Raw genomic sequence first — 13,449 nt, 5'->3', positions numbered from 1 at the left:
TGCAATTTGATCTAAAGCAAAAAATGACTCATCAAACGTGCAAAGGACATTTGTCTGCAGACACTTCCTGACCACTGATTCATCGGGCTGTGTATTTTTTTTTTAAAGCACACTTTAGATCCCCATCCTCCGCAGCACTGGTCAGGCCTGGCGCTCGCTGGCTGCGTGCGGGCCGGCTAGGATTTCTCCCAGAATGCAGAGTGACACCACGCGAATTGATTTTCCCTGCAGTGACCGCCCCAGTCTGACTGGCACCTCAGCTGCCTCCCAAGTCATCTCATTAGGGCCCTGGGCGAGTGACAGCAGCTGGTCTCAGACTATAGAGGTGTTTTCAAGAAGAAAAACACAGACCGTTTGAGGCAGCGCAAATCACTCGGACGGTATCGTTCTGTTTTCGGTTTTTTGTTTTGTTTTGTTTTGTTTTTGTTTTTGTTGTTTTGGTTTTTGGACCAAGATGACTTTCGGGTTGGAAAAGCCTCCAGCTTTCAGAGCCCGAAGGACACAGGGACAATTTCTGAAATCACTTTCTCCCACCTGCATTGCTTGGAAGTTCTTGTTACTGGGTAACAGTATAGCAGCCATGTTCAAGGGCTGGGGGATTTTTCTTTTTAATATATATTTATATATATAGATATCTTTTAAAATTCTTTTAAATGTTCTATACACAAGAGAGGGGTCGTACATGATTCTGTCCCCCCTTGGAATGCAGTTAGCAAACTGGTGAGACCAGATGCATGATTTAAAACTGTAGAGAGTAATATTGCAGAGGACAGTCTCTGCTCAGTTGCCCTCCTCCTGGCCCTTGCCTCTCTCATCTGTTAGATCAGCAAAGCTCCCTGCTTTGACAGTTGCAGCCTCCTCAAAATTCCCAGAAGCATCCGAGTCGACCCTGGAACGTTTGAACCTGCGGTCGGGATACTGGCTGTTGTCAAAAGGCATTCGATGGACGCAGAGGACGTGGGTCTTCAGGTTTCCCTTCTGCGAGGCACTGTAGGGGCAGTAGTGGCACTGGAAAGGCCTGTGACCTGTGTGGAAAGAAAGTGTCCAGTCAGCCGTGTGTTACACCTCAGCCGCCTTCCCATCCTGAGCTCCAGGACCAAAAGCACCATCACCCCCGTCAATGATATCACAGCCACTTGGCAAAATTCACACAAGAAGAGGTGAGAATGGAGCCCGTTAGGCACACCAAGTGAGATTTAGATTATCCGCCCATTCTGACCAGAAATTTTAATTTAGCTTTTCCAGATGAGGGAAATTACTCAATACCTAGAAGCATTTCTTTAAGATGGTGAATAGCTTGGAACGGATATTATATAAATGTTTACAGAACAGGAAATGAAGCACACTGACCCATGTTTTGTGGTTATTAGTTATGTGTGTATACACACATACACACGTGTGCCCCTAGAGCCCATAGACCATGTGTACATGTTAAAAGACCACTGTTGAGAGTCCCCTGTCTCCTTTACACTATGTGAGTTTTGGGGATTGAACTTAGGTACTCAGACTTGGCCGCAAGCACCATGCCTTGCTGATCTACCTCACCAGCTCATACCCCAGCTTTTCATTGACAGGATTCAAAACTTTACTTATGGATGCTGAAGTCTGATTTCAGGTGTCATGAAATAATCTCACGCAAGGCTTCCTCTCTCTAGCGTGTTGTTTGTTTTTAAATGTAAAATGACTCTTAATTTATCAGTGTGTGCAAAAAAAAGAGACCAGAAGGAGATTTGATCAGTAACTCTATTTTGCTGACTTTAGACACACCCAAACCCAGCAAGTTTCTGTACTGGGTATCCATACTCATGGGTAAAGCTACTTCCCATTGTTCTGTAACATGGACTCTTTACCAAGGGCAGACCAAGCCTGAGGAGTGGCTCTTTCTGAGGAGTAAAGGAGATGGACACCAAATAACCCTGCTAGAGCAAAGCCGTGAGGAAGGACTGGGCGGCACGGCTTTAGAAGCTGGAAGTGTCAGGACAGACAGCAAGGACCATACCATCAGCTCAGGGTCAACCTGAGCATCAAAGCAGTGGGATTTGGGGCTAGAGAGATGGCTCAGGGGTTATATTGGCTGCTCTTCTTGCTCTGTTCTTAGCAACTGAGCTGGGCAGGTCATAACTACCTGTAGCTCTAGCTCCATAGAATGTAGTGCCCTCTCCTGGCCTCCTCGGGCACTGCACTTACGTGGCGTGCTCATGTACACACTCACGAAACAAATCTTAAAATAATATTAATAATAAGGGGGACTTGAAGAGTGACCCCCCAAAGGATGGTTTTCTAGAAAAGCTCTCATGTAGAACAGCTGACAAATTCTTAAGGAAGGTTTATCGATCCTGAAAGTTTGGTCGCTCTGCCCTGTGCGCAGCGGTTAAAACACCTCTGCCGCCTTGAAAAGCCGGTGAGAAGTCTGCTTTAGGGAGTGACAGGGAGCAGGTGCAATCCCTTTGATGCCGGGAAGGTTGGGCAGCCACCACCCAAAACTCAAAAGCTGCTCCATCCTGCATCAGCCAGAAAGCCAGACTCGTTTGCTTAGAAAAGTGAACCCATAAGAGGACCAATCATTTAGTCCACCAAATATCCAAACAGGGATGTTTCCCTACTTCAATCCCAGGAAAAATCCCTGTGTGTATTTTCACAGAGCAGTCTATTCCTGAGAGTCAAGCACCCAATACTGCGTTTCTCTCATTTACTTGCTTCTCTCTCTCTTTTCCCTTTTCTTTTGCAAACAGGGACTCTCTATGCAACATGAGCTGGCCTTGAACTCCCTTTTGTCCTGCTTCAGACTCCCAATGCTGGGGTTCCAACCTGCACCAGCATGACAGGATTGTGTCAGCACACCAGGCCTGCACCCCCACACCAGGCCTGTGCCCCCACACCAGACCTGCACCCCCACACCAGGCCTGTGCCCCCACACCAGGCCTGTGCCCCCACACCAGGCCTGTGCCCCCACACCAGACCTGCACCCCCACACCAGGCCTGTGCCCCCACACCAGACCTGTGCCCCCACACCAGGCCTGTGCCCCCACACCAGGCCTGTGCCCCCACACCAGACCTGTGCCCCCACACCAGGCCTGTGCCCCCACACCAGACCTGCACCCCCACACCAGGCCTGTGCCCCCACACCAGGCCTGTGCCCCCACACCAGACCTGCACCCCCACACCAGGCCTGTGCCCCCACACCAGGCCTGTGCCCCCACACCAGGCCTGTGCCCCCACACCAGACCTGCACCCCCACACCAGGCCTACACCAGCACATTTGCTCAGTGATATTATCTTGATTCCCTTGTCCTTTGGCTGTTTTTCAATCCAGTTCTCCCTATATAGTTCAGGTTCTATGCCCCTGCCTCCATCTCCTGAGGGCTTGATCCTCCCTGTAGCCTGGTTTGGCTCTTCTGCTTCTTTCTAAGTGGGCTTTGGCAGTGTCTTCTCCCCTCCCTCAGAGCCAGGGTTGACTCCTCCTGCCCAAGGGGTCCCCTCTCTTTATCACGTAGAACTGCTTGTGGTATGCTGTAGCTTTTGCCTGGACTGTGAAGTGGGACCATTCAGCCCACCTTCCCTGTGCCCCCAGTAAAGGAAGGCTACTTGGAAAACAGTACATCATTCTTTTCCACCGTCCTTGCTGGCTACCAATCCAGTAGGACTCACCAGGACACTCAGGGCTTAGCCCAAGGGGTTTTCCAGTCCCTATCAGAGCATCCTATCTGGGTCTACGCAGACAGCTCGAGTCCCCAGTCTCCACACCCTGTCTGAACCGCCTCTCCTAAAAGGACATGATCTGTTTCACTATGAAATGGATCCCTTGGGGGAGGCCCCAGGTTCCTGGAGTGGAACCACAGCCTCTGGATATCCAGTGTCCTACAGCCCTCGCTGTCTCCCTGTTTCATCTGGTCTGGGTCTGAAGGGATGGCTACAGATCTTGCATAGAGTTTCTGCCGCTTGCTTTTGTTCCTATGGATGCAGCAATATGAGGCTTCGGGTGGTCGGTTTTGCCATCTGCAAAAGCAGTCTGCAAACTCGCAGATGTGGGGAGGAAACCCAGAAAAGATTGCATTTGCCTTCTGCCCTTCCCAAGATGCTGCAGAGAAAGAACACAGAGCAGCAGCAGGGACTGTAGCACCAGTGTGATTCCTGCCTGTGTTTCTGCTGGCTGCTTCTACCCTCGGGGCTTGGCCACCTTCCCATGGAAACAGAGAAGGCCCTGAGCGGGAGATGTGAGACTAGCGTTTCTTTTTATTATTAGCATATATTAATTGCACGAGCTAATTGATTTCACGATGAGGTTTTCATACATGCATATCATGTACTTTGATCACATTCGTTCACCATTAACTTCTCCTGCCCCCAGCACCTCCCGACGGCCACTGGCTCCCTTCCCATCCACGGATACATCCCTTCTACATTCACATGAGATGGATACCTCTGTAGATTGCTGTTTGTCCAGGGGATGCAAATGGCCCTTGTTCTTCAGCATGTAGAAAGCTGGTAGACTGGGAGCTCCCTTAGGATGCTGCCGTAGTTTGGATTATACTGGAGTGTGTCTCCCAGGGGCTCTTACATGGTGAGCCTGGTACCCAGTGTGGCAATGTTGCAAGGTGATGGAATTTTTACAAGACAGAGTCGTATGGCATTTGGTCTGGTCACTGAGGATGCTCTTCTTGGGAGGGATAATGGGATCACGGTCAGCTTCTGTGAACATGGGTTATGAACCCTGAATCTGAATTCTTCTATCTGTCATGTGATTACTCCTTCATGGATATGTCCCTGCCATGCCGCCGTCCCGCATGTTGTGACAGAGCTAGCGGCCTTTACCAGAGCCAAACAGATGTCAGCCCTATGCTCTGAGATCTCCACAACTGTCAGTTAGGTAAACCTTGTTTCTTTATCTAGAACTCAACCTTGGGAAGTTTGTCATAGCAAGAAGCCTATCATAGACTCTGATAGACACTGTCCTTGAGGAGATGATTGGAGAAGCCACAGTGTGTCCACTTCTCCTCCCTTGTTGGGACTCCAAATGGGACCTAACTGAGCATCAGCAAAGTTCACCAGATAGTGCACAAGCAATCAAAATTACACTGAGACCCTAAAACTTAATGATTCTACTCAAGAAGTCACCATCCCTGCATAAACTAAAGGTATGTCCAGCGCTCGTCAAAAAAAGACTCATTCTTATAAGTGGAAAACTACTTAAAATTCCTGAGAAAGGTCCACTCAGCACTGGTGCCTGTTGACGAAGGAACAGTTGAAGATCTTCCCAAAGAGTTTTTGGGGCAGGGGCTGGCAGATGGCTCAGCCATTAAGCATGAGCTCTGCTGCTTCAGAGGATCCAAGTTCAAGTCCCAGTTCCTATGTCCAGACACTCACGACCACCTGTGATTCTAACTCCAGGGCATCTGACCCCCTCTTCTGACTTTCACAGGCACAAACCCAAACACATATAATTAAAAATAAATATTTAAATTAAATAAAACACAGAATCCCAAGGGAAAGGAAACAATGGGAAACTTGAGAAACACTTTCAAATGTCACCTAGAGCTTCCCAGCCTCTGTGATACGCTGATGTTTCCTCAAGGAGGCACGGCTCTACGGCAGTGTATGGCTGAGGGAGACGACATAGATCCATTAACGTCACTAATGTATTTATTATAATTAATGGTCATTACCATGGCATGGCAAGTTTGGGGATAGAAGAACTTCAAATAACAGACCAATGACAATCTTAAAACAAAATGCTTGGTATCGCAGAGGCCAGCAGACCCATAGACAAACCGAACAAACGCAGGCTCAGTTCATGAATCAGGCTTAGTCTCCAGGGCCTTGTGGAGCCTCCTGCATGTGGAGCATTTTTCTTGAACAGTCAAAGCCTTTCATCACATCGCCTACCAGCATTGCTAAGAACTACTCTGTTTGGGGATCCTGGTCTCCAACCCTTGAACGCTACCCTCCCTTCAAACCCTGTCACCTCAGAGGCCATGCCATGTGAGCCGTGGCACAATACACAGAGAGCCTTGACTATCACCTCGGTTTGTAAGGAGTGTCTTTGCGTGTTGGCCAACTTGACACAAAAGCACTTAGCTCCCTTTCCTCCACTAATCGATTTTTTAAATATTCATCATGATTTGATCCTATGGTTACATTCTGAATCTTGAGTTCTTGGTAGAGACAAAGATGATGAACGATTGATTATTCTAGCAGATTCCAACACTTCCGTGGTCAACCCATTATCGGATTGGGTTGGCTTTTTAACTCTGGTGCAGTGGAATCTGTAAATGCATCTGGAGCTCAGAATGCATTCGTTGGAGAGGGAGACATGAGCAGCACTAGACTTGCAAGAACTCTGTCTTTCTGTAGTCTTGAAACTAGGAATTTATAGAAGCAGTTAAAGCTCCCAAAAGCTTCACTCCATGGTTCTTTATAGTTAGTTCTGCACAATTGTCCTCAGAATTGCACTTCATAGGGGGTTTTCCAAGAGGTCATATTGTCTCCATTGTACAGATGGGGAAGTTAAGACTCAGCCAACCTGCAACCAAGTTTCCAATGGATACAATGCACTCAAAATCTGCGCAAGGATTCCCCTGGTTACTTTAGCTGTCAATTCCATACAAACAACAGTCACTCAAGTAGAGGGGACCACAGTCGAGGAATTGCCTCCATCAGACTGGCTTGTGGACATGTTAATTGATGTAGTACAGACTGACCCACTGTAGGTGGTGCCATTCCCTATACAGGTAGAACTGAGTACCTATAGATAAGTAGATATAAGAAAGCTAGTAGAGGTAGCCAAAGGTGAACCAGATAGCAGGCGGCTTAAGAAGTCATGCTATACCAGAATAGATGTTGGCCAAACATCAAAGGTAAGTGTAAAGGTTAGCCTGTGGTGGTCAGATCCTTGATCCTCAAACTAAAGGTGTCATTGCTTAAGCCATTTTTGGACACTCCATCAATTTCTGAATCAAGCCACATCCCAGTTTCTGTCGCCCATCTGCCCCTTCAAAGACCCTTAGATGGAACAGACTCATGCATGCTGATGTCTGCTGTGCTTGGATAAGAGAATGTCAGCAAGGGTTCCGAACTAACCACAGAGAACACAACAGAACACATGACTGTGTAAACACCACAGAACACATCACTGTGTACATTCAGGGACAATGGTTGGGCAAAGGAAGGGGCTGAGAGGCACCAGTCTACTTGAGGTTTTTTTCAATCTGTCACTGAGGTAGATTTAGAGAGAACTAAATCTTCATATACAGATGAGTGTCTTACTGACAGAGGTAAAGTTGGTTCATGCCTGGGGTGACAGGGAAGTCCCTCAGTCGCCTACACGCTTCCATCTGTTTAAAATGGGATCAAAGACTGTCCACAATGCCCACACCACCATGATAAACTGGTGATTCTGGGGTCCACAGGTGCCCATGGAGAGCAGATAAAGACTTAAAAGCACAGTTGGTCCGACAGGTCTAAACCTCAGACTAAGGGTCTCATCTGTCAGTTCCCACTAGACACGCCAATCTCTAGGCTTGTCTCATTGGGCAGCGTCCCATGTTGGGAATAGTCTGTGGTCAGGTACAAATGCCAAAGCCCTTGCTCTGACACCTTCACTGTCTTCCTGATGCCTTTCTCATCTTAGGAGTGACAGATTTAGGTCTGGCAATGAGTTTGGAGTCATACTCCCACTTCCCACCTTTGTGGGCACGCGGCTAACCAAGTCAAAAAAGTGCCTTCTTTATGACCTTGGTCCATTGTTTTGATCTTTCAGTTCTCTGGCTCCACAACTGCGAAAGTGAGATCTTCCGAGTTCAGAGGAGCCGATGTCGGTGGATGGGTTTCATTGGGATGAAGTATGGCATTCCATTTCTAGCAAGGGTCCTTTCAGAGCACAGGACCCTTTGCTAGAAGAAACTCAGGAAGATGGCAAGACTGGAGAGAGCCTGAGTCCAAACAGCCTTGTGAGACAGTGTGGCTTGCTGTAGGACCAGTGGGATTCCAATAAATTCTCCAGGAGGTCATTTCTCCATCTTTCTCTCCCCCACCACCTCCAGTTTGCTACCCTCTAGCCAATATAGGATGTCTCTCTAGTCTCCAGCTGTTCCCTGCTCCATTTTAACACAGGGCCTTTACACAGCCCTTCCCCACTGTCCCCAGGTGGAATTCTTCCTTTTCTGCAGTCACCTAATCCTTCAGCCTAACTACCTCTGCTTCTGGAGGATCTTGATTATCCCAAGACCACCATGGTGGCTGTGAGATATATTACTTCAGTAACACTTCTAACATCGGTAGCTGAATAAGTAAAGCGGCCATGACTGCCCCTTTCCAAGAAGACTGGCAACCCCATGGGGACAGGGACCCTGGAGTTTTATAGGGGAGGAGGGGTCTCATTTGCTCTTTCTGATCATTGCTGTTAGCCACCACAGCATGATACAAGCACATCACGGACATCAGTATGTTTCTAGCAGAGGAAGATATGAATTACGCATATAAGAGAAGAAGCAGAGAGGGAGGAGAAACACAAGACCATTGAGGAAAAAGAGAGCTGGTCTGAGTCTGGGCCAGGCACAGACAGTGGGTCAGTGGAGGATTCTAGAACAAGTGAACAGGAAAACTCAAGATTGAAGACAGGGAAGTGTTGGTGCTCACAGGCCACGGGGACGTTATCCCCTGAGAAAAAGGAAGTAACCAGCCCTTCCTAGTTCTTCAGCATCACAGCAGCCTAAGACACCCCAGTCCTCGTCTGCTGGAGCTGGAGCCCCACATCAGAATGGTGTGAGATGGCCCCCATCAACACCCGCCCTCTTCTCTGTACCTCTCGCTTGGAGGCCATCAACGTTTCCCATCACTGCTGTGTGAAAAGTAAGTACATCATACGTTAATTTGTATTGTCACTGCGCCGTAGAGCCGTGGTAAAGAACACATTCATTTTTAATCCACCATGAATAATATATAAATATGTATACAGTGTGGAGGGTCAAGAGGGGTGAGGAGAAAGCAAGCAGTACATTGTTTATAGTGAAAGTGAGGGAATGAGATATTTTTCTTACTTGCTCCGATGGAAATAGCTATTCCTTCTCTACACCTAAGGGGGAGAGGAAAATGCCTGCCCTTGAGGGGCCGTCCATTACTTACAGCTCAGCCATGGCAGCGGCTCTACGGAAGGCTGAGGCTTGGTGCTTCCACACCTTCTGAGCTGATGGGTTCTCTTGGATGTGGGGCAGAGGATGAGAGTGGGGGTTGGGTGGCAAGTGGGTGATCAGCCCCTGGCATCCAGTAATGAGAGCACTCTTCATTGTATGCTCAAAGTCATCGCCTTCGTTGGTTCTCGCACACACAGCAGGAGGCAGGATTGGCAGCAAGATGGCTTCCCCTTTCACAGGCATAGAAGCCTGAGCTGAAAAGATTGGGGGTCAAGTTGATGCTAAACATGTACTCAACTGTCTGACCACTCTGGACACTGTCTACAAGCACTTTTTGCCAGAGGATTCTCCACAAACATGTTCCAGGAGGTAGTCCATAGACACAATGGAAGTGTGTATAGTGTACGTGTGTGTGTGTGTGTGTGTGTGTGTGTGTGTGTGTGTGTGTGTGTATGAGAGAGGTGGGGGGGGCACACTTGCATGGACACAGAGCCCAAAAATTTCTCCAGAAGACCATCAGATCCTTGCATTGAGCGCGTGGGCCACTATTGGAATATGGGTTCTCTCCTCAGTGTGACAGTGGGTCTTGAGCGTCAGTTTGATGGACTGAGAGACACCAAAAAGAGCAAGCATGCCGCTGACCATGTCTTTGAAGGGATGTCCAGATGCAATGAGGCCGTGAATGGTCTGGCTTAATCAGTGGCCGGATCCACTGACAGATCGGTAATTTGAATAGAGCCTGGGGAGGCAGTGGAGCTGAAGATGGTGGGGCTTTCTAGCAGGAAGTTGGTTAGGGGGAGTGTCCTAAGGGGCTTGCCTGGCCCCTTCTGTGACTGCCATCCTCTGCTTCCTGTCTACTGTAAGGTGAACACTGGGGCTCTACGATGCCATCCGCACAGTGATGGACTCAAGCCAAGACCGGAAATACATCATTCTCCTTTTAGCTTCTGCCAGGTACTTGGCTGCAGCTACAGCAGAGTATGAACATCCAGGGCAGTTGGCTCCAGGATGGCCTTGAACCTGTGGTGATCCTCCTGCCTCATGCCCCAATATCTTAAACTATAAACATGTACCACTATACCTGACTTTTCAGATATTTTTAATCATGCCTAGGTTATTAAAATACTACTAGACCTTAAGAGTACCTGCTGCTCTTCACCCATAAAAGGTGGCTCACAACCACCTATGCCACCAAACTCAAAGACTCTGATGCCCTCTTCTGGCCTCCATGGGCACTGCACTCATGCCCACACCCACACAGAGACACATACACATGTAATTAAAAACAAGACATGTCTTTAAGAAATAGCAAATACAATCAAGGCAGTATATCAATGTCTGTTGTACTATATTTTTTAGAAAACAGCAGGAGATAACTGTACTTCATGTTCAGCACAGACACCACCACCAAAGGTTAAACACAGAGTAATAAATGAGGCTCCAGGTAGACAGTGGTCCTCCAGAGAGGCTGGAAGACCGGAAGAGTTGGAGGGGGTCCACATACTACTACATTCACACAGATTCTTCATGTAATTTAAAACACACTCTGGGTTGTGAAACTTTCTAGAATTTTCCCCACTATGTGCGGTCTACCTGTAGATTTGTTACCAGTAGATGTGACCACCCGATAACTGTTGTTCCGTCCCGCACCCACATCAGGGCGCTGTCTTCTAAAGACAGCGGGGATGAGGTGGGACAAGTGCCTTCCCAGTGCTCTGCACACACGGTGGAGGACCTCAGCAGAGCTGCCTCCTGCGGGTATTAAGGGCCTTAATGACAACACAACACAGCAGTAGGCCCTCCGCAGCATCTAAGTCAAAGCCCAGTGGACTCCTAAAAAGCTTTACCTAGAGGGTCAACTCGGAGATGTTAGAAATTCAGTCGCTGGAGGCACAGCTGCCCGTGTTTGGGGAAAATCAACAGGGCAGGGCACTAATTCAGGTTCGGGGATGGGTCCGGACTTCGAGGTGATGGTCTGGATTCCCCTAGGTGCCCTGGCGTCCCCGGTGCTTGCACACTGCTCTCGCTAAGCATGCGGCTGGGACTCTGGAGCTGTTGAGTACAAGGATCCCAGTCCAGATCCCTTAGAATACTCTTGTTTCAGGGCCAACGGGGCAATGTGCCTTGTCAACTTATACAAACAGGTTCTTCAAGAAGGACCACGTCCTTGGTCGCATATATATACTTCCTAAAATTTTCCCGTAATTCTGAGCAGGAAAGATAGTTCCAATCAGGTATGTGATTCATGTTTTCCATTTTCAAAAAGAAAATATTCCTCCATTAATCAAAGATACTAAAAAAATATTTGAAATAGTACAAATAATTTTGGGTTTTAAATTTCATGTGATGTGGGTTTTAATTTACAAGGCTACTCAAAAGCATATTCATTTTCAAATTGGAGTCTGATCCAGGTGGTTACACGTTGATGACATCACCATAAAGTCACACTCAGCTTAATATACAGTCTATGGGTGTGCTGCCCACAGCATCCCTGAACGTATTTTATCATGATCCTGCACCTCTTTTATGGTGTTTAGCAGGCAAGAGGGCCTAGAAATGTTGAAACTGATTTCTCATGCCATCCTAAAACAAAAAACAAAAAGAGAAAAACAAAATATAAAGTGTGAGTGTATGTGTATTGTGAGAGGGGAAATGGATGGAGAGGGAGAAGGAGAGAGGAAAGGAAGAGGAGGGAGAGACAGGGGTGGGGAAAGGGAGAGAGAAGTTCCTTTTCTTGCTGCTGTGACGAAAGACCTGTGTGAAGCGTCTTAGAAGAAGGAAGGTTAAGCATATGGTCCATCATAGTGTGGAAGGAGGGAGCAACATGTTGCCATGGTTTCACACAGTTCCCACCGGAACCAGAAGGGAGTATCACTTTAAACTCTGCCTCCAGAAACTCACTCTACTGGGGAGGTCGCAGTCCCAAAGGTTCCCCGGTTTTCCAAAGTCACAGCATGATCTGTGGACCCATAGGTCAAACAGGGGCCAGATGGCAAGCCCTTTGGGGAAGTGGTGATTCTACAAGGAGTGGGGGAATATACGAGATGAGCCCAGAACATTTGTGCCGTGAAATAAATTGTTGCTTTTTAAAGCCTCCATTAATAGGTGCGTGAGGGCATCTCAAAACAGCGTGGAACCAGATAGGAGCCCCCGAGGCTCAAACAAGGAACATTTCAACAACAAAGTAAATAATATCGCACCAAATCATAGCCTAATGTATAAAATAAATATCCACAAGTCACACTGACATAAATGATTGAATCAGTAAACATGTATGAAAGGATCCGCAAAGGCATATCACAAATAATTCATGTAGACTTTGACTACTGAACGAGGCAGCAACACAGTCCCATCCAGAAGTGTGCAGAGTCTCGCATGCAGGGGGCGGCCGCGTTACTTGCCAGTGCGGGAATCTACATTACATAAGGACTACCTTAGCTCGGTGCTCAAGGTCACCGTGGTATCCTGGGTTTGGGAGGAGAAGGGCACTTTGGCTTTGTCATCTTTCTTCCCCAAACCCAGAGCTCCAGTCGAGACATGAGAAATTGCAGTCGAGGGACGTTTTACAAAGCACGCCTCAGGACAGCCAAGGTGATCACGATCTGAGACCTCACAGCTAGGGAGAGCGGAGGACACACAGCACTGGTGCAAGGTGGCCTCGGCAATGAGAGCTGGGAGCAGAGTGTGGACATTAAATAGAATCCAGTTCTTTGCAATCGGAGTCAGATCTGGGCTAGCTTAATAGCAATGTATCAATATTGGTTCATTGCTCATGACAAATGTACCCCAGTAATGTGGTTGATATTCAGGATGGAGGGAGCTGAGGGCCTCCTCGCTCCCTGTGCATCCGTCTGGTTGCTCTAAGTGTGTACTAAAATGAAAGGCTTATTTTTAAAGTTTCTTAGGTGCCATCTACCACTATTCCATAACAGAAAAAATCCCAACACCAAACTTCAAGCAAATACCACCGCTGAAAGTATGGTTCTGGTGTTAGACACTAGCAGGTAGGGCCGACAGAGATGGCTCAGTGGTTAGGAGGGCTGACTGCTCTTGCAGAGGATCCAGGTTGGGTTTCCAGCACCCATGTCAGATGACTCATGACCACCAGGTCCGGGTGATCTGATACCCAGTGGCCTCCAGGGAACCCCTCCACCTGCTTATATTCAGGCACAGGCACTGGCCAAAGAGATAACAGGCCTAGAAGTTGTCTCGTAACTTTTTCTGATCACACAAGTTTGAGGAAAGAAAGGAAAGCACCGCATCACCCCTTCCCTGAATTTCCTACCAAGAGTCAGAGGAGGTACCAGTCTCGAGAGGCAGA

General features: G+C 47.9%; 1 protein-coding gene across 3 annotated transcripts in view; it reads right to left on the bottom strand.

Annotated features, from left to right (window-relative positions):
* Window positions 1-446: 446 nt before the first annotated feature.
* Znf536 (zinc finger protein 536) overlaps window positions 447-13,449 on the bottom strand; it is a 454,511-nt gene continuing 441,508 nt past the window's right edge. For 2 of the 3 annotated variants that reach the window (XM_075984285.1, XM_075984294.1), the window contains exon 7: window positions 657-1,025. In XM_075984285.1, the coding sequence (XP_075840400.1) occupies window positions 781-1,025 (245 nt within the window). In that variant the 3' untranslated portion in view covers window positions 657-780. Of the gene's footprint in view, window positions 1,026-13,449 lie in introns of all 3 variants that reach the window. The other variant, XM_075984305.1, reaches the window with a different exon arrangement.

This window comes from Microtus pennsylvanicus, chromosome 1 (genome assembly GCF_037038515.1).
Source record: "Microtus pennsylvanicus isolate mMicPen1 chromosome 1, mMicPen1.hap1, whole genome shotgun sequence".
Classification (NCBI taxonomy): Eukaryota; Metazoa; Chordata; class Mammalia; order Rodentia; family Cricetidae; genus Microtus; species Microtus pennsylvanicus.
This window is presented reverse-complemented; position numbering and strand designations above follow the sequence as displayed.